Source organism: Sebastes umbrosus, chromosome 20 (genome assembly GCF_015220745.1).
Source record: "Sebastes umbrosus isolate fSebUmb1 chromosome 20, fSebUmb1.pri, whole genome shotgun sequence".
NCBI lineage: Eukaryota > Metazoa > Chordata > Actinopteri > Perciformes > Sebastidae > Sebastes > Sebastes umbrosus.
In genome coordinates this window covers 3,883,504-3,904,582 of record NC_051288.1, presented here as the reverse complement: position 1 = coordinate 3,904,582, position 21,079 = coordinate 3,883,504, and the positions used below count along the sequence as shown (strand labels likewise).

General features: G+C 44.4%; 1 protein-coding gene across 1 annotated transcript in view; it reads left to right on the top strand.

Annotated features, from left to right (window-relative positions):
- pkd1b (polycystic kidney disease 1b) overlaps positions 1-21,079 on the top strand; it is a 36,841-nt gene that overhangs the window by 6,391 nt on the left and 9,371 nt on the right. The window contains exons 11-34 of the mRNA XM_037755796.1: positions 968-4,623; positions 5,858-5,998; positions 6,375-6,657; positions 7,517-7,619; positions 7,760-7,888; positions 8,072-8,222; positions 8,364-8,501; positions 9,585-9,729; positions 9,814-10,521; positions 12,531-12,684; positions 12,772-13,027; positions 13,168-13,363; positions 13,498-13,665; positions 14,971-15,111; positions 15,222-15,432; positions 15,778-15,901; positions 16,773-16,916; positions 17,004-17,415; positions 17,577-17,691; positions 17,768-17,982; positions 18,418-18,620; positions 18,700-18,897; positions 18,983-19,137; positions 20,069-20,269. Of these exons, the coding sequence (XP_037611724.1) occupies positions 968-4,623; positions 5,858-5,998; positions 6,375-6,657; positions 7,517-7,619; positions 7,760-7,888; positions 8,072-8,222; positions 8,364-8,501; positions 9,585-9,729; positions 9,814-10,521; positions 12,531-12,684; positions 12,772-13,027; positions 13,168-13,363; positions 13,498-13,665; positions 14,971-15,111; positions 15,222-15,432; positions 15,778-15,901; positions 16,773-16,916; positions 17,004-17,415; positions 17,577-17,691; positions 17,768-17,982; positions 18,418-18,620; positions 18,700-18,897; positions 18,983-19,137; positions 20,069-20,269 (8,347 nt within the window). The remainder of the gene's footprint in view (positions 1-967; positions 4,624-5,857; positions 5,999-6,374; positions 6,658-7,516; positions 7,620-7,759; positions 7,889-8,071; positions 8,223-8,363; positions 8,502-9,584; positions 9,730-9,813; positions 10,522-12,530; positions 12,685-12,771; positions 13,028-13,167; positions 13,364-13,497; positions 13,666-14,970; positions 15,112-15,221; positions 15,433-15,777; positions 15,902-16,772; positions 16,917-17,003; positions 17,416-17,576; positions 17,692-17,767; positions 17,983-18,417; positions 18,621-18,699; positions 18,898-18,982; positions 19,138-20,068; positions 20,270-21,079) is intronic.

Sequence of the window (21,079 nt, the reverse complement as noted above, 5' to 3'; positions counted from 1 at the left end):
ACAACGGATCAAATGACTATGTTTAATGTCAGAGGGGAAAAACCCACTGCATGCTACCTGCCCAGCACTAAACAACAGACACAATAACTTAGCATCTAACTGGTGAACATAGTGGGGCATTTAGCAGCCAGATATTTCCCCTAAAGAGTTGGTGCAGACCAAACCAGAGCTAAAAGGAGAGAGAATATTGGACTTCCTTGGGTGGCCAGAAACAAATTCATGCTAATGTTGCTCCATGTCTGCTGGATCAACCCTGTCTCAATTGCATCTGGTGGGAAAAGTATTTTTTCCGCGGATTATGTTTGTATTTGACGTATCACAAATACTTTCATAATGATAGTCCACGGAAGGCCGCAGAAAGTGACCAGGAGACTGCTGTTCATGTCCCGTGTGAAACTAAAAGTCAACGTTCACATACGTAGTCATTTTAAGCCAAACCATGATGTTTTTTAACTAAACCTAACCAATTAGTTTTGGTGCTTAAACCTAACGAAGTAGTGTTTTGCATGGGAAGGTCATTTTGAAGGAGACGGGGTTGGCTGGATTTGTAATGTGCTAAAGTTCACAATATCAACTTTATAAAGGGATTTTATGCCAGTGTAGTGTTGCAGTGCAGCTTATCTCTCCTGACTGAAGTGTCCAAAAAGTCAAAAGATACAGCCAATTACGCAGGCATTAAATTAACCTTTAGCAAATATTTTAGGTTGGCTGGTAAAACTATCTTTTTGCTGCTATTTTTGATAGTGTATGAATCATTTGGAGATATTTTTCTACCTCATTTACATTCTGTTTTTATTTGTCCCTGAAATTAATTTTAAATTTTTTAAAGCCCGCTTAATGTAGAATTTGAAAAGTCCTTATTTTGGTGATATTTGGTGATAAGAATGAAACTGGTAGAAACTGTGCTTTGTATACTAATCAGTCCATCAAGGTAAAACTCTTTTTCCTGCGTCTTTGTTTTATGCAGATGACTACATACTTCATGTCCAAGTCTCCAACCAATATGACAACACTGACGCGTCCATGAAGATAAGCGTCCGCCCTCGATTAAATCACCTCCTTGTTTCCTTTTCCCTTCCCGTACCCCTAGTCAAACAGACTGTCCTTCTGGAAGCTTCCGCAGAGCCCTCCAACTACGCCGTCGTCTACACGTGGGACTTTGGCGACAGCTCTGAAGCTGTCCAAGGCATCCACCGTAAAGTCAACCACGCTTTTGCAACTGCGGGGGTTTATAACGTCACAGTGTGTGCCAACAACACTCTTTCAGTCCTGACCACCTGGCTCATGGTGGCGGTTATGGAGAAAATCTCTGGATTAACCGTCAGCTACAACGGACCTGGTGAACTAAGCTCTGCTACAGATTTCAGAGCTACAGTGGCCGCTGGTACGAGTCTCATTTGGGATTATGACTTTGGTGATGGGTCCCTGCAGAGAAACCTTACAGATGGTTCCATCTCCCACGTCTATAAGTCGCCAGGGAACTATACAGTAGTTGTAACTGTATCAAATTCTGTCAGCCAAGCTCATCAGTCAATCAGTGTAGAGGTCTATAAGTTGGCTGTTAGTGGAGTTCTCCCTACAGAATGCGTCATGAGTGGAAGAGACATACGGTTTACCGCTCTGGTGAATGGGAACATATCCATTCTGACTTTCCATTGGCTGTTTGGAGATGGATCACCTCTGACTGTAGTGAGGGGACAGTCGGCCGCCATGCACAAATTTCAAAGCCAAGGGAATTGTCATATTAGTCTAACTGTGTTTGGTTCTATTACATCTGTATCATTTAATACGAGTATCTGTGTCGAAGCGCCAATAACCAACATGACAGTGCAGTCATCACAGGAAGTAGCAGCAGTAGGAGAAGAGGTATGTTTCTTGGTGTTAGTTTCCCCTGTACAAATGAGGGGTTACCAATTTAAGTGGTTTAGCAGCCCCTCTAGTCTCATTGCCATGACAGAAAACACTAAAAAGTGTTTTATCTTTAGAGATGAAGGCGTTGAAGAGGTATCGGTAACAGCGAGTAACAAAGTCAGCAACAAAACAGCCAGAGTTAGTATCACCATTCAAAACCCTGTAAGTAAGCTGTCTTTGGCACATGATAGTCAAAGTGGCACACTGACAGTCAACACATTAGCATCGTTTTGGGTTGCTAGTTGCACCGGCAGCAATGTGTCGGTGCTGTGGGAGTTTGGAGACGGATCTCCGGTGGAGCAGAAGCAAAATGCGTCACACGTCTTCACCTCGACGGGTCAGTTCACAGTCACCGCCACAGCATTTAACGCTGTTAGCCGTGATTCCGTGACCCTTGAAGTCAATGTTCTACTTCCTATTTCAGACCTTTCACTTCACACCAACCAGCCTTATGCTGTAGTTGGAGAAGAAACTCTTATCTCAGCGATTAGCAGTGCCATCAGTAGCACCAACTACTACTGGACTGTTGACGGTATCGTCTCAACCAAACAGGGGACTTATCAGTTCAGATTTGCTTTTCTGAAACCAGGAGTGTATCAAGTGAGGGTCATAGCACAGAACTTGGTGAGTAGAAAGGAGGCAGCTATTTTAATTGAGGTCTTTGAAAGAATAGAGGGTCTTCGGATTGAATGTCAGAGCCTGACAAACATGAAATACGTCCCAACCCAAGAGGAACTGCTGTTTATTGCTTCAATCACCAAGGGCTCCAATGTCACTTATCACTGGCTTGCTACGCAGAGCGGAATAACCCGACAAATTACTGGCGACGGAGAGCTTTTTCATATGTTAGCTGAAACTCCTGGTGGGATTTCCGTTCAGCTAAGAGCTTCTAACAATGTGGGTGAGGCCACCAGCATTGTTTCTTTAGAGGCTGTACAGCTTGTAACAGGCGCACACATTGAAACACAATCAACCATTGTGGCATTAGGGAAATTAGTGAATATCTCTGTATCCGTGGTTGCCGGGTCAGACCTACGGTACCTTTGGTACGTGAAATCTGATCTATCACCCCTGCAGACACACACGCCCTTTCTTCTCCACACTTTTACAAGTGTTGGTCATTGTCTCGTTAGAGTTTCAGTTCAGAACGTCCTCAGCCACAGCAATGCCACCAAAGAGTTTAATATTCAGGAGGAGGTCCAAAGGGTGGACTTTGACATTGAAGGAAAGACGCATCCCTTTTATTTCAGAACAAGTGCAGCCGTTATCCATGGGCTTGTTCACAAGGGTAGCGATCTACACTGGAACTGGACAGTTAGAGGTGCTATACTTTTTAATGCTTCTAATCAGACCTTTATTTACACTTTTCCATGTGCGGGTATCTATCAGGTGTCTTTGAATGTCTCCAATGAGATAAATTGGCAGATGGTTTCACACAGTGTCACAGTCCAGGATGCAATCAAAGGTCTAAGCCTGAACATTTCCGAGTCGTCTTTCTGCACAGAGGAACAAGTTACTTTTATTCCAACGATCTCCAAAGGAAGCAATGTAAGCTTTGCTATAACATTTAGAAACAAAGACTGGGCTCATAGTCAGGGAATTCTCGATGGGCGGTTCACCACATCAAGCCTTCCAGTGGGGACACATCTAGTCACAGTGAATGGTTGGAACCAGGTCAGTAGTGCTGAGGTTTCCTCCAGCATCCTGATCGCTGAGAATATTCGAGGTTTGCGACTTGTGAACTGTTGTTCTGATGCTCTAGAGGCTGTGAAAGGGATCCAGTTCAAGGCAGAAGTACAAAGTGGACTTCCAGTAAACTACACCTGGAAGTTTCACTCTGTGGGGTCTGAGCCCACCTGGCTCATGGGACAAGAAGTGATCTTTACTCCACCAGAAAGTGGTTCATTGTCTGTAAGAGTGCTCGCCACCAATGGAATCTGCTCCGAGACGGTAAACAATACTGCCACGGTCCAGTGGCCTGTTAAGAAGGTCAAGCTTGTCTGTCATTCCAAAAGAATATTTGTTGGACATGCTGTAAGGTTTTCTGCAAAAGTGAATGAAGGGACCAATCCCAGATACCTCTGGGACTTTGGAGATTCCACTGAAGCATTGGCAACAGATTTGAGCACAGTCAGTCATACTTATTACATTCCTGGGAAATACAGTGTTATGGTCAAAGTTCTCAACAGTGTCAGCCATGTGTCCAAACAGCTACACATGGAGGTGGAGGAGCCCCAGTGTCCCAGCCCTCAAGCTTCTCTTGTCCAGAGCCAGTGTACTATCTTCAGGTCTAGACCGAGTTTCTTTGAAGCAAGCGTAGACATTAACTGCTCTGCTTACAAAGCTTCATATCTATGGGAGATACTCAAAGAGTCAGATTGTACCAACTTAGAATTCTCTGGTAACAAAGTCATTCTTAGAAGTCAGGTAGATGCAACTTCTCCATTTCTCTTACTCCCGAAGCGCACTCTCGATATGGGGCAGTATTGCCTGGTATTCACCGTCTCACTCCAGGGAACTCCTCTACATGTCCAACGAAAAACCAGCGTTACAGTGGTCCAATCAACGCTGGTAGCCGTCATCAAGGGAGGATCACACAGACTGTGGCCCAGCCTCAGTGACCTCTTCCTGGACGGATCGGAGTCTGAAGACCCTGATGTAGAGCCAGGAGTGGAGGATACACTGCAATACCGCTGGACCTTCATGACACTGGTAAAGGCCTCTGATGATGTCAAAGCAACCATAAGGGTCATTCACATGCTGCGTCTAGAAACGTGGAAAACATGTGCCTCTTTCATCCTTTTATCCAAGGTGCTTGGGAGGTTGCACAACTGCCGTTACTGAGCAACCAAACCCTGTGCACTGCGATGACGATGAAGTTGCGGTGATTTAGCAGTAAAAGCCTCACTGACTAAACTAAACAAAGTCAAAACTAAGATGGATTTCCCACGCCATGAATCCCTCGCATTAGCTTTACTGCTCAATTTGTCGGTGTCAGTTTGGCTGACCTTTCAACCTTTATGTTGTGACGTCCTCAGATGGAAAGTTTGAAGCAAGTAAAATAGTTTGTGGGACAGATCATAAAGCTCTGGGTAGCCCTGCAATGCCCTAAAATGATTTACTTCTCCATATTTACCGTAGACTGATATTTATGGAAGAAAGAAAAAGATATCTGCCGGCTGTGATTGGTTGTTCCTCGTCACATGACATGCGGTGCACGTTCCTGTGTTCCAAAAGTTGAACTATTTTTATCTCTGGGTGCAACTGTTGCTCCCTGAAAAATAGGTGCTTGGAAGCGCTTGTGCGCCATCGCGGTGGCGGCAGCGATGGCGGTGGCGGCAGCGATGACGGCTATGGCAGCGGCACTCTCACTTTTGAGTGAGATTATGTATTTTGCCATGCATTTTGGGAGCACAAAAAACGTGGCATGTGAATGGCCCCATTAGTGTAATTAAAATTATATTAATTGCTATTATTATGAGTTGGATAAGGATGTACAGTATAAAATAAGACATGAAAAAATCTTTGATACAGTCATCTCCCCACTTGAGATCTTTTGTTTGTAGGTGATAGGAACACCTGGGTGTTTGTATTTCAGAAATCCACAGAGTCTCATTTTGCAAAGCAGCCCAAGGGGAGTAACAGCAGTAGAATGACTGTACTCAGCACCCAGCTGCACCCAGGCACAGTCTATGTGTTCACCCTCACTGTACACAAGGCAGGGAGGAGACCTGCCTCTGTCAACCAGACGGTGAGTTTTACCCATAATCCCACTCATCATCATCATCATCCCACATTCTAACGCAAAACCAAGCATCAGCTGAGAAAAGCTATATGAAGTTATTTTGAATATCTCTCTCTAATATGGAAGAATTTACCATACAAATTTAGTCAAATACATACATGCGCAGTAGTGTACATACAAATCTCTGTATCTTATCTTTAGGTGACAGTGTGTGAAGCTCCTGTGCTTCCTGTGATTGTGGAATGTGTGTCCTGCTCTGTCCTGTCCTCCCCTCACCACGTTAGCTACACCAGCCCCATCATCCTCTCGGGCCAATGTGGACAGTGTGACGACCAGGCTCAGGTAATGATTCTGATAAATAATTTCAGGTTACATGTTAAATATAATCATCTCATGAAGAAAATGTTAAAAGTAAAGGCAAAAATTCGCAGCCTGAGGCAAAATATTTCTTTAAAAACATGATAAATGAAAATACAATGTGCTCCATCTGCTGCAGTCTCTGCTGTTATTCATTATCTTTTTAATTTTGTGTTCATCTGCTTAGAGAATTAATATGTGATTGTACAGTTTAATCTAGATTCAATCTTAGCACTGTTTAATTAGGAAGATAAATTAACCCTATAATGGTTTATTATTTGCAGCCAAGAAATATGCAAATACACACAGAAACAATAAGCCATTGAGTATTATTATGAATCATGTATGTGTCTTCTCACAGTACAAATGGAGTGCTGAGGACCAGACTGGCGTGACCCTTGACCTTAACGAGGTCTCCACCTCTACGGGGAGACATTCTCCTAACTTGGTGGTGCGTTCAGGTGTCCCGCAGCCAGGACAGAGTTATACCTTCACTCTCAACGTATCCCAGCCTGTCAGAGGGCGCTGGGGCAGCGCCAGCCTGACGATACTACCTAACAATCTGCCACACGGAGGCCTGTGTCACCTCAGTCCAGAGTCAGATATACGTCTACTGGAGACAGTGGTCACCTACAACTGCTCAGGTAACACTGTGGTCTAAGGAGAAGTGTTACTTAATCCAATTTGCATCCATTTTTTGGTACATTGAACATTGGAAAATTTGAACTTTTGCAGTAGTATGCACTGTGTGCAACAGGAAGTTATCATAAAATGCTATGCTAATTCTTATGAATTAGAGAATCAATAATTGATTGATGAATCTAATACAGCTCTATTCATAATTTTTTTTCCAAGTGAAAAGTTCACCTGCATATTTAGCCAGTTTTGTGAAATATTTTGTTAAAAGACGTATAAACCACTATACATGCACTCTATGTTACACAGCTAGAATGCTACCAATGTTAGGTAAATATGCCATCAAACTCTTCACTTCAAAAAATGTTTAAAAGGCGTTTCTATCCATCCGAAAAGAGATGCATTTCTTTGCGCTGAACACCAGGGGGCGTACTCCGTATACTGTACGGAATTACGGACACAAACAAAACGCGTGGAAACGAGGTGTTACTGCTGACTTTATGTTTGTTACGTAACGTTATTACACTTGTTACATACCGTTACTTAAGAAAGTCCGCTAAGGCAGGTAGATGTTACTTATATATGGTTGTTACTGTATGTTGTTACGTCTGTGACGTTACATTGTTAAATTACATTTTACCAAAAAAACATGATCTTTTTTCTAACCGTAACCAAGTAGCTTTGTTGCCTAAACCTAACCGATTGTTTCACAACGTTAACCGTGGCATTGTGAGCTTCTGCAAGCGTGATACGTCGACATTTAACGTATCCCGTGGTTTGCAGAAACGTACAACGGCAAAAAAAATTCTGGCGACTGGGTTGCGACAAACTGACTGTGTTCCGTTCACATCTGCTCTGTTTTGGCAGGATGGAAAGACGGTGAAAGCAGCGCCTCTCAGCTGATCTATACTTTCCAGGTTGCACCATGCCAGCCCACTGGCACAGTGTGCCCCCTGCTCACTCTGTACAGGTGAATACAGGCCTCAACCTACAGCTGTTATTAGACAAAGGAAGCATGATCCTTACCTGGATATTAGAAACTGCATTAAGAAGTTTACTTCCTGTCAAACTTAAGCTCTTTGCCTTTTATGTTTCCTTTTCTCTCCCTAGAGGTACTCGTTCAACATATAGAAGCCTGGTTCCAATGGGAAGTCTTGGGCGAGAAAGACGCATGTCAGTTATCACAGTTACATTGCTTGTAGAGGACCATCAGGGGGCAAAGGTCATCGCTCTGAACAGGTAAGCTACCAGGATGTGATGCAGCCAAAGCAGAATAAACATCACAATTCTATTTGTTGCAACACCTGTCACTATACTTAATTGTTCAGTCAACGGTTAGAAAAATCATTTAGGTTATTATACATTACGCCAAATGTCTTTGTCATGTTTTAGTGAGCTCTTCCTGATTGCTCCTTTCCCCAGAATGCTGACAGTTGAATCTCCTCCAAGGGACGACGTTGCCAGTCAGTGGCTCAGAAACAAGAGCCAGACAGAGCTGTGGGCTTTAGTCCAACATGGCAACCCTCAGGAAATCATCCCTTATTCCATTGCCCTCACCAGCCAGCTCAATCAGGTCGTGCGTCAGCATCATGTCTCGTTTGCCAGTGCATGAAATGACACTGCTTATGATTATCTAACAGAACAACTGAAGATTATGAGCATAGTGGATGTCTCGGAATATGACTACTAATGAGTCTCACCCACCTGTCCACAGATGGAGTCTGGACGGACTGCCGTGGAGCTCATGGACAGAAGGGAGATCCGGGGAAATGTGACCCGAGCCCTGGCCTCTCTGCCCGTGTCCTCCTTGCTGAATGTTGATCAGATCAGCTCAGCGTTGTCACAGTCTACTGTAAGTAATGGCCTAGTTTGTTTCCTCATCATTCTCAGCCCTCAATATTTAGCAAGTGATCAGTAATATTGGAAAACCTTCAGAGGAGACAGCTGCAGGATCTCCAACATGGATTTTGAATCCACTGAGAACATTCTCATATTGGCACCGACAGTAATTAGTGCAAACTCAGACACACAAAGAGACCAAATAAATTTCACATCAGAGCTTAACCCTTATGTATCTCTACGGACATTTTTGGTTTTATCATTTTTATTTATCGATGCTGACTATGGCATAAATTTTGGCAAGCGTGTGAGGGTTCTTTTTCTGGATCTTGGAAGGTCAACCTCAGCTCCTATAATAAGTTTATAATAAATTGTGTTGCCAAAATACAGACACTCAGCCCCTCAAGGATAAAAATGTCCCCATTAAAACCATCATTTTTGAACGCATAGTCATTACAGCATAAAACCATGCAGTCTATTACATCAGGCTTTCAAACTAGAGCCCTGGCTTCAAAATCCTAGTTTTTACTATTTTCCACCACATTGAACCATATTCTCATGTTTCCCCTATGAGGCAAATACATGCTATTTTCCTGGTGTCCACTAGGGGCATTACTACTGTATTATGGAGCACTGCAATGTTTGATGCAATGCATCAAAATCAATGTTGTTGCTAATCACTGACATATCCCAGACTGTGAATAAGAAATAAACCCATCCCACTAGCATTTAGTATGCACAGATTATTATGTAAACAGAGTCAAAACTCTGAATATGAATGAATATTTGGTAGATATGATCAGGACTGATGTGGGTTATAAATGTAACTTAGTTAAAGTGGAAATAAATGTATATGAAGTATTTCTATTGGGTTTTTTTTTTGCAGTTTTTGTCCTAAAAATGCATCAAAATCAATGTTGTTGCGAATCATTGCTGATCATTATTTATTTATTTGAAATAAATAGACATATCCAAGACTGTGAAAAATAATATTAATATATAATTTTATGGCAGTTTGTTTTCATCAGAGCAACTTTTTTAAAGGGATACACAAGGGTATTGTAAAAAGTGTCTTTATTTTCTCTGTGCTCTCGAGGCTGTTCCTAGTGAACTGGTGTGTGAAAAGTGCCAGGAGGAGGTTCTGGAAGCTGTGGGGAAGATGATCCACGTCCTGGAGGAGCAGATGAGTCCTGGTGTTTTGTCAGCTGTGGAAACAGGAAGGAACATCCTTAACATCATAGGTGCTGGTCGACCTCCATCTCCTGCATGAGACAGTGGTGAACTTTACTGGATGGGTGAATGTGTTGTGCTCTCTTTGTTTCCAGGTAGCACCCTGGCGGCTGTGCCTGAGTCTGTCAGTGCTTCCGGTTCTCACCCAGCCTCCTCAGGCTCTCTGCAGTCAGCTTCCACCATCACCATGTCAGCGCTGGGCCACGCAGGGGTCCTGATGCGCTCTCTGATGCATTCACGTGTCCACGGCGAGGAGCCCCTTTCGCTCTCCACCGATTACATCAACACAGTGGGTTTCCACGGAGACCCCTCCGACCTCCTCTGCACTCACCAGTCCAACCAAGACCAGATCTCTCAGTCAGCTGATGAATGGGAGATGTCTCACCCGTGTCCGTTTCACATCCCCACCTCCCTTACTGCTCGCCTGAAGAGTCAGGAGTCCGAGGTGGTGCAGGTTCTGTTTGGTATCGATGCAGAGTTAGGATCCAGCCCGTTGCTGACAGCGGCCGACCCTCCGATTTCCACCGCTCTGGTTGCCATGGAGCTCACCACACCTCAGGGCCAACCCATACCCATCCAGGATCTGGACCCCCAACAGGCCATACGGGTCACCCTGCCCAACAAATACCCTGTGGGACAGGACGACGGGGTCAGAGATGGGAGGGTGGGTGAAGCTGGGAACGGGACATGTCTCACTGTGACGCTCCCCACTAAAGGAAGGTTGAACCTCACAGTCAAAGCTGTGGATGGACTGGATGAACACGCAGGTTTATATATCTCCTTCAACTTCAGGCTGGACCCAGGTACAGTACATTCTTTTTCTTTCCTCTGGACCTAACCCCGTTTTTTCCAGATCTTGAACTTTTGCACTTTGGTATAATGTTAATGACCAATTTTACTGGGGTTTTTTCTTACTATGGACCTACTTCTGATGGGTACAAAGCCAAATTGTATCTGTTATTTATATCATGGTTCAAATAACTTTGATGACCTTTTCACTTTCCTTTTACCTCTGTCTTTGGGCTCCACCAACTTCTGAGAAAAATCTCTCTCTCTTTGGCTGCTAAATGCTCCACTATGTTCGCCAGCTAATCAGTAACTTTGTCTGTCTGCAGTTTGGTGCTAAGCAGCTAGTGTACAGCAGGTCTTTAGAGATTTTTCTCTGAAAACAGCTGCCTCATGTGACCAAAAACGATGCTATGAGAGCGGTGAGAGTGAACCAAACAGTAAAGTTGCGGACCGAACAGCTAAACAATGAGCTGAAACTCACCATAAAGCTCTGTTAAGGCAAGGGAAGCTGGGTGATAATTCTCTGTAGCTCATCACTATGAGTGACCCCTTTCACATTGTCCCATTGTTTTGACATTGTCATTTACAAAAATATTGATTAGAGCTGCTTTCAGTTTTAGTTTGGAGAAAAAAAGAGCAAATCGCAGTGGAAATTTACTACCGCTGGAGGGCAGCAAAAGTCAAACATTTTCATATTTTCACAGTCAGACATAGTGGCTTTAAAGAACCGGTGTGGATTTAGGGGGATTTATTAGCAGAAATGACATACAATATTCATAACTATGTTTTAATTAGTATATAATCACCTGAAACTAAGAATCATTGTGTTTTTGTTAGCTTAGAATGAGCTGTTTTTATCTACAAAAGGGAGTGGGTCCTCTTCACAGAGTTCACCATGTTTCTACAGTAGCCCAGAACAGACAAACAAACACTCTAGAGAGGGCCTTTTTATGTCACCTGAAGGCCACTGTAGCTCTCCGACGCGCTTGGAAAGGGAGGGGTGAGCGGAGTGGTATTCAGTTGGTTGCAATCTGCAACCTCACCACTAGGTGCCTCTATATGCACACTGCTCCTCTTTAGGAATAAAGATTAGACGTATAATTAGGTGTATAAATGCCACGATAATATGCGAGGCGTTTAGCGTGCAATAAGTACGCCTTTCTTTATTTGTACGCGTCATTTGTACGCCATGTATCCTGTACTGACCACAATGAAAACGCATCTGCGTATAAATGCTACGGTAAGAGTTAGTGACATAGTATAAAAAACAAGAAAGACCACTTATGATGGGTGGGTGGGAAGGTGGATCGGCCCGACAAACACCAGACTTTTAACCAGGAGACGAGTGTTTGAGACCGCTGTTGACCGGTATTGTTTTGTAAGTTACGTTAGTGACGTTTGTCGCGTGACCTTTGTCACATGTTTTTTATTGACATTTGTGACGTGTTTTCTGTAGTTGTGTTACGTTGTCTCTGTACATGTTTTACTTAGATTACTTACTTATTTTAAGCCCAACCATAACTTTTTCCCTTACCATAACCAAGTGGTTTTCTTGCCTGAACTTAAATGCAGACGTTTGCGTGACGTACAAATGACTCGTGAAAAGGCTAAAATGCGTACTCATGACACATGGAATCTCTGTGTAATGTCGTGGTATTTATACGCCTTCCCGAGAGACCGGGTTGAACTTCCTGTCTTTTTAATAAACATAATAAGAATACAGCTCACTAAATAATTAGTGGGCTGCCCGACTTTAATTCAGTCTTTATCAAGGTAATGCCAGCCTTTACATTAAAGTGACAGCGGCTGTCACAGTTCTGGGAAGTTGTCATCATGTACAGATGACATTTAGACATTTCAGGAATGTCTAAAGTCATCTTTTTAATAATGAGAGTGAACTATCTTTAAGGTGGATCATGCAGCGCCTACATGATTATTAATTAACCTTACTGTATAGTTGTGAGTATTTGCATGAATTATAAATCAGAAAGGCTGTTTTTCAAACTGCATTATGCATATCTAGGAGCTACTCCAGTGAGTCTGGGACATGTCAAGATAGAAGTGAGCTCTGCAGTGCCGGGGACTAATGCATCCCAGGATTCCCTAGTGAGAGAGTGGGCTCTCGCTCTCTCCGCTCCGACCACCTCCAGAGAAGAAACCATATTCCTGTCTCCGCTGTGAGTCTCTTTGCTGCACCTCAGTGCTCTGTCCGATCGCTCATTTAGCTGAATACTTTACATGCTTGAATTTTCTTTCCTCAACAGTTTGAACAGGACGGACAAGCCTCTCTCTGTCAACCTGACCTCGTCTGTGGCCGACGGCGGTCCCGTCCATGCATCAGTGTGCGTGTTCAGCTCTCTGTGCCGGTACTACAGTGAGAAGGAGAGGCGTTGGAGCAGTGAGGGTCTACAGCCACTGGAGGGCAGCACGCTCCACGCAGCACACTGCCTCACCCAGCACCTCACCATGTTTGGGGCCAGCTTGTTTGTTCATCCTGGGGCCGTCGTTCTGCTGCCACCGGTATGTGAGAACATAAAGCAGCTGTTATTTAGCACATAAAATAAATAATCCATTCCCCAAATGCAAAGTCAGGATTAGAAAGAGAATAGTCATCAACAGGCTCTTCCCTCCCTCCCTCCGTCCGTGTCTTATCTGTGCAGCCAGGCGGTCCCATGCGCAACATGGTGGCTGGGATTGTGTGTGCTGTCCTGGTTCTGATTCACCTGCTGGTGGGGCTCATCGCCCATAAACTGGACCACTTGGACAGCCTGAGACTGAGCCAGGTCCCCTTGTGTGGCCGGCCGGGGCTGTACCACTACAGAGTGCTGGTCAAGACTGGCTGGAGGCGAGGAGCAGGTCAGCCAAGGACAAGTCAATGCAATGTTGACGGGAGAAATGATGACAAAACTATAAGCAGTAATATAATTGTCATGTTTGAATTCATGAAACCTCTAACGATATATGACGGGAATGATTAATGCACCCATCAGGCACCACGGCACATGTTGGCATCAGTCTGTACGGTGTGAACAAGAGCGGCTCTCGCCATCTGCAGAGGGATGGAGCTTTTCAGCGTGGCAGCCTGGACCAGTTTCACCTGGAGACAGACGACAACCTGGGAGAAGTTTGGAAAATTCGCATTTGGCATGATAACACAGGTACGTGGATACTGCAGAAATATCCTTAATTTAAAACTGTTAATATTGTTTTGAGTGTGACCTTATGTTCTGGGATCAAGACATTACATTGGAGACAAGTATTACTATTTTAACCTCTACATAGATACTTTTTCTAAATGAAGATAACATTTTGAACCCTAGTACGAGACCAAATGATTTGATGAAAATCAGATATTTTGAATATATCTCTGCACCAGATTCCAGTAAAAAAAAAACTGGCATAAGTATGCGTGTGTATTTGTAGGCTACATGCAGGTGTGAGGCTTGAGTAATCCCACTTTTCATCCCAGAACAGTTCATCCACAGCTATGTCATGGAACAAGAGGAACTCACCTTCTTACTTGATACTGTAAGCATGGGTTGGTTTACAACAGGCCTAATGATACTGTAAGCATGGGTTGGTTTACAACGCGCCTAACGGGCACACACCAAAGGGCCCAAGGTGTCAGGGGCTCCCCTGGCCTTCACCTACAAGATGTCACTTGAAGAGACACACACTAACCAGGAAGAGACTCAAACTGACTACAAAAGACCAAAACAATTACAAAGAGAAACAAAATGACCACAAAGAGACCCAAAATTACTACAAAGAGACACAAAATGACAAAGTAACTAGAGAGAGACTCAAAATAACTACAAAAGACCAAAACATCACAAAGTGACACAAAATTACCACAAATAAACATAAAACGACTATAAAGAGACACAAAGTAACTATAAAAAAAGACACTAAATGACTACAAAGACAATCAAAATTGACACAAAGAGACAGAAACTGACCACAAAGAGACACAAAATTACTACAAATAGACACAAAACCACAGAGGGATGCGTAACGACTACAAAGAGACACAAAACAACCACAAAGAGACACAAAATGACTACAAAGAGACAAAACCAGAGGGATGTGTAATGACTACAAAGAGACTCAAAACAACTACAAAAGACTAAAACAATTACAAAGAGACACAAAATGACCACAGAGACTCAAAATTGAGACAGAGACACAAAATGAGTTCAAAGACGCTCAAAATGACTTAAAATAGACTCAAAATGACAACAAAGAGACTCAAAATTAACACAAAGAGACTCAAAATGACTACAAAGACACACAAAACAACAATAAAAATAGTCTAAACAGTGTCTCTGTGTCTATGTACGAGAGATGGTGGGCCCTTTTGCATATCTGTGCCCATGGGCCCACTGTCTCATAATCCGCCCATGGCTGTAAGTAGTCTTGATGACTACATGTGAATGTAGTTTAAATCATCTGTGTGAATGTAGGTCTGGAGCCGTCCTGGTACGTTCAGCATGTGGTGGTTTGGGACCCTCAGACAGACCACATGTTCTTCTTCCTGCTGGAGGACTGGCTCTCTGTGGGGCATCAGAAGAACGGCTCTGTGGAGAAGGAAGTTCTAGCGTCATGTGAGCTTATACTTTCAACTGAGTAATATTATGTACTTCATCTATGTCAGCTTTTTGTTGCTAATGAAAGTCCGGTGATTGCGTGGCGTGTTCTCCTTCCAACTCCCCAGGTCCTGAGGAGCTTTCTCAGTTTCGACGGGTCTTCACCTCCCAGCTGACGTTCGGGATGGTTGAGCAGCACCTGTGGCTGTCGCTGTGGGAACGGCCGGCCCACAGCCGTTTCACCCGGGGTCAGAGGGTCACATGCAGCGCTCTCACGCTGCACCTCTACCTGGCACTGGGGGCTCTGTGGTACGGGGCTGTTGGGACCAAGGGACACAGGTAGGATGGCTTATAGGCCTCAATATATAAACCCCAAATCATTTCATGGCAGGGAATTCATATTTTTTTCTAGATGATTTAATAACATTTCAATAAAGATACAGTCCTTCTAATTACTATAATAATTTAATTAAAACTGAATAATAATAGTTGGATAATATTACTCTATCAGTGATGAACACAATGTAATGTTTAATAGTATTTTTTGCACATTCAAAGGGACATTATGTCATTTTTTTCAGTCAATATATGACATTAAATTTGACATCTTCCAGATATAAACCCGACTGTGAGTAGATTGTGCAGAGTTGATAGGATGAAACTGATTTGTGTCTTTGCCCCAAGGGGACCGGTGTCAGCCCACTTGCTGGTTAACATGGAGGCGGTTGCCGTGGGGATGACTGTTGCGGTACTGGTGTTTCCTCTCCAGTATCTCCTCTGTTTCCTGTTTAGAAAAGCTCACAGCCAGGTAACTGAAAACAGCTACTCTATTTTCACGATACATTTTACTGCTGAAGGAAACCCTGTCCTCATACAAACCATCCTCACTCCTCAAATACGGCAGCTTGCTCAGTGAGTGGCCCTACGCGTCAAACTGTGATGCTCCACGTACCCCTCTAGCGTCAGTTTGGCACGTGCAGAGCTGCCTCTAGTAGCCATAGTGATTAAGACAGTAGTAAAGGATAAAGTCAGGTGACGTAGTAGCCTATAAAGAATGACATAGGCCCTGTTCTGATCTGGTATTAACATGCGTCCTCAGTGAGCAGATCATAAGTGGACAGCTTTAAGTACATCTGTTCACACCTGGCATTAGAATGCGTCTCCACATCCACATCCACTTCCCCGCTCTATATGCAAATAAACACGTAGTAAACACACGGCTAATACAGCAGACGTTGTGACGTAATATTACATGAATGTCAGTAGTAATATCCTACATATTCGTGAATTCGGGTACATTTTATTAACATCAAAATAAAAGGTTATTGTACCGGTGGTCCACGGGGGAACGTGTTGCCTCATATGACCCGTATCAATTTGAAATGACTTAGTTTGACATGTTGATGTGTAATTTAAAAAGGTGCCCAGATGGAGTTATGGTGGGGCTTGTTCTTTGTTCAGCTCTTGCGCGTGCCTTCAGTGTGCTGCTGATTAGAGGTCATTACTGCGATGTGTTGGACGTGCATCAACGCTTTGTTTGTCAAACAGTCTTATCTCAGTGTGGAAACAATTAAAGTGAGTGTTTCCCATTTATCTGATTGTACACTCAGGCAGCAGTTTGTGTGTGTGTGTGTGTGTGTGTGTGTTTGTGTGTGTGTGTGTGTGTGTGTGTAACCCAGGTAACCGAGGACATGTCAGTTCCTCCTTCGCCCGTTTGTCACTCTGTGGAGATGGACGTTTACCTCGGCCAATCGGAGCTCTCCGGCCCTTCCTTCCTGTCCCTGCCAGACTCCTCCGGCCCAGCTCGGGACAGTCCTTCATCCGTGAGCGCGCGCACACACACGGACACATACACACACACAATATTTCCCCCCCTCCTGTATCATTAAGTGTTCTTCTGGTTCCTGTAGTTACTGGAGAGCAAGGCGTTTGACTCCAGCATTCTGGACTTTTGGGCTGCGTCCGGCTTGGCGCCCCAGACAGATGCAGCATGTCAAGAGGAGGTCATAGGGACATGGCCGTCATGCGACAGCCTCCTCAATCTGCCAGTAGGGCTGTGCCTCAGCAAGACGCCACCAGCCAACTCCAACCTCTGCGATGTTTCACCCGCTCTGGGCCCTACGCGCCAGCTGAGGAGAAAAAAGGCCCTAATGCAGCTCCGCCTGGCCAAACCCTCCTCCACTGGCTCACCCGCTGCTCCCTCATATCCTCTTTCAAAAGACATTTCCAGTTCACACCAATCCCCTGCTGCACTGGACAAAAAGGTCTCCAACTTAGTGCAAGCTCATAACCACAATCTGACAACACTCCTGACTCTGTCTGGTGAGAAAACTGTTGAACTAAACTCAGAAATTTTGAATTTATAAGCTACATCTGAAAAGTCTTGTGTCCCCTGCCATCAGTTTTCTAAGTTGTCATGTCAAAGTGAGTATTGTATAGTTTCATCACCTCAAGTATGTGTGTTTTTTTGTGCTTGATGCCAGAGGAGGATCTGTTGATGTCTATAGCAGCAGCAGCAGAGGACACAGCAGGTAAAACTAACAGCAACTCAGACAGCGGCAGGGATTCCCCAAGAACCATCTCCTCGCTCTCAGCCACGTAAGGAACCCATCTGTGATCATGCAAATGCAGTTGCTTGAAACATTCCATATCACTTTGATTTTGTGCTCTTTAGCCAGAGCACCTCCTGCAGCAGCTGGTCGGAGCAGAGCGAGGAGAAGTCTATGTACGGCGCAGAGATTTACAAGCCAGATCCACAGTCCTTTCCTGTCCTGTATGGTGCAGGACTCTACAAGTGTCCCTCTGTGCTGTCTGTAGACTCAGTGGCCAGCACCTTCCTGCCGAGCCCGTCTCCTGACTCCACGCGCTCCTCCTCCACCACACGCATAGGTACTAGACTCACAGCTCTGATGGACTCACATCCCTGTACTAGACTACTGGGTGATCAGGGGGACAGTTACATAAAAATAGACCTGGTCTTTGTCTTAAATATAAGTCAGACTTCCTATAAACACTTAAATTTATCTTTTTTTTCTTTATTGTACACATGTTCATATACAGTACAAACAGATACATCGACAATAAAAAACAACACACTTAAATTTACCTTTTGCAAAACGCTTCCCTATGAATGTAAGACTGACTTGTTCGCGCAATGCATTATGGGTGAAATCAGCAAAAATAATAGATAAAAATAAATAATTAGTCTAACCTGACAATCTAAGACCAGTCTAAGCCCAAGACTAGTTTTAAACTAAGTTTATGCAACTGGCCCCTGGCGTGAACAGTGTTTGTGATATCCGCTGCTCTATTCCTCCATCCCAGGGGTTGCTCGAGGTCAGCCCAGCTGGCTGCTTCCTCCCTGGGCACTATGTGTGATTTACCCCCTGGTGGCTGCGCTGCTGGCAGCGTGCCTGGCCGCGGTCGGACTCTACGGCAGCTTCTTGTCCAGAACAGCTGTCCTCATGTGGCTGGTATCAGCTCTCTCCGCCTTTCTCACCTCTGCTCTGCTGCTGGAACCTCTCAAAGTGAGTTCATCTAATTAACGCTTAGATCTTTGGGTGGATAATTCCTTTGATTTTGCATCTCTCATCTTCCTTCGCTCAGGTGTGTGCGCAGGCGTTAATCTACACAGCACTGTGGAGGCCCGTGGATCCAGAGGTGGAGGAGCAGCTGGCTCAGGAGAGCACCGTGGCGAGGGCATTTGGGGAGCATGGCGGGAAGGTCCGGCCGCCATGTGGCTACGGGCTGCTACAGGCTAAAGAGGAGGCTCGCAAAGTCCGAGCTCTGCGATCACTTATGAGGGTAAGAATGAAACTTCAAAATTAAGAGTCAATTTCTCTCCAGAAGTATCTTTTTGTTAATTATCCTCTCTTCATCTTTTCCGTAGCACTGTGTGTGCCAGCTGTTGTTTCTGTTGCTGGTGCTGATGGTGAACTACCAGGACGGCTTAGAGCAGAGGCAGGGCAGGCTGCTGCACTCCGCTGTTAGGCGTCGTCTTCACACAGCACCCTCGGGGGTCCCTAACCTCACCTCACTCAGAGAGTAAGGGCAAGACTCAGCTTCCTGCTGTCAAAACACAACACCATACCAAATGCAGCCACACACTCTATGATCTGGGGAGAAACCCTTGAGTATACTGTAGGACTCTAGTTCCACTAGATTTATTATGATGAGGTGTTGTGATTAAGTTGATCTTCATCAGGTGTGCACGCGAATTTCCCTGTCCAACATCAGGGACAGAGGTGGTTGTGCACACTGTAATAACAATACTTTTTTGCTGTTCCAAAATCCCTGTACAGCAAAGGGCAAAGAGCTCGCTGAGCTCAGGAGCGGCCACCGCAGCTTTTCATAGACATTGGCATGGCAGCTCGCCGCAGGTCGCACTTCAGCGCTGCTCTGGTGTGAATTCAGCGTAAACCTAAGCAAACCGCGACCCTTTTGAGGTTGTGACTAGAAGGTAACCCACAAATTGAGGGTGTGTCACGTAGTAGGTGTGTCCTGTAGTACTGTACACCCACATATAAACCTACTTGGTTTCGATGAGTTTTATTTTGTTTCTGTCACGTTTTAATGAAGTGTGTTCCGATGATCAGCGAGGTAAAATGAGTGTTGTCTGACTGGATTCTGGTGACTTTGAGGAGAGCATATTAATTGTAAGTCTTGTACGTTTATAAATTATAATAATTGTCCAAATACCTGTTGACTTTATTTATTATATATCCACTTCAAGTCACATAGCATTGCACCAGAAAAGGCGTAAATTAGCGTGTCCACCCGGGTGTCATGTTTCCATCACTGCCAATCGGAGCTGGAGGCGAGACTATGCGTGACTACTGCAGTCATTCGTCCCGCGAATGAATGCCGATTGTAACCTTACCCACTAAAGACAAAAGCCAGATGTTAGTGGTCCAATGGGAAAGGGACTATACACACAATCTTAAACTTACAGTATGTCGACTCTCTCCTCATCCAGCTGGTCAGACGCAGAGCAGTGGATCAACAACACTTTGGTGCCACACCTGCACCAAAACCCTACATTGCTCCTTGTTGGATCTCCACAGCTGCAGTACACACCTCCTCTCAGTCCTCTGGTGAGCGTCTTTCTGGGAAACAGCAGCGTGACAACACGCCAGCTCCTAGCTGACTTGCACATGGCAGACTGGAGCAAGAAACAGTAAGTGGATTAGTTACGACAAGGCGACTGCATCTCCGAGACATGCAGAGTGGGTATTTATTAATACCTTCATTCTTCAGTTGTTGAATCCTCTGAGAAATAAGACAAGATTGAATTACACTTTTGAAAATAATGAGGCGTGCCACCCCATTAAAACTTGCCGAAAAACAAAACAATGAAACTTTTTTTCTTCCGGGAACAAATGGAGCAACAACATAATCTACATGATAATTTTCTCATGTAGATTACCAAACTATTTTGCATATGTTTTGCACGGGATACTGAATCTTCTAATGTGATTTATTTTGCATCTTCTTAAAGGGATAGTTTGGATGTTTTGTGGTGGGATTGTATGTGGTACATATCCACAGTCAGTGTATTACCTACATTAGATGACGGTCGACATGCCCCCAGTTTGGAGAAACAGACAGGAGTTACCGGTACGGAAGCAAAGCGATGCACTGCTGTGGACGGGGCCGGCAGCAAAACATATTTTAGCCACCTAAAAAAAAAGGCCCCACCTAAAAAAATCATTATCAGTTTAAGTGTACACTATATTTCGAATATTTTAACTGCTGTCGCAGACCTCCGCCAAGCTGCCCGAGTACAATTGCCCCCCCTCTCCGTTCAGCTTGCGCCATCATCCACGTGTGTTTTTGTTTATGTTGAGATCAGCTGTACGTAGCGGAGCATCGTAAAACACTTCATTCAAGCTGGACAGAAACAAAGTAAAACTCACCTAAACCGTCGTTGTTACTCTTTTCAACAATCACCAAGTGTGCTTTGGTTGAACTCAACTGTAATTTCACA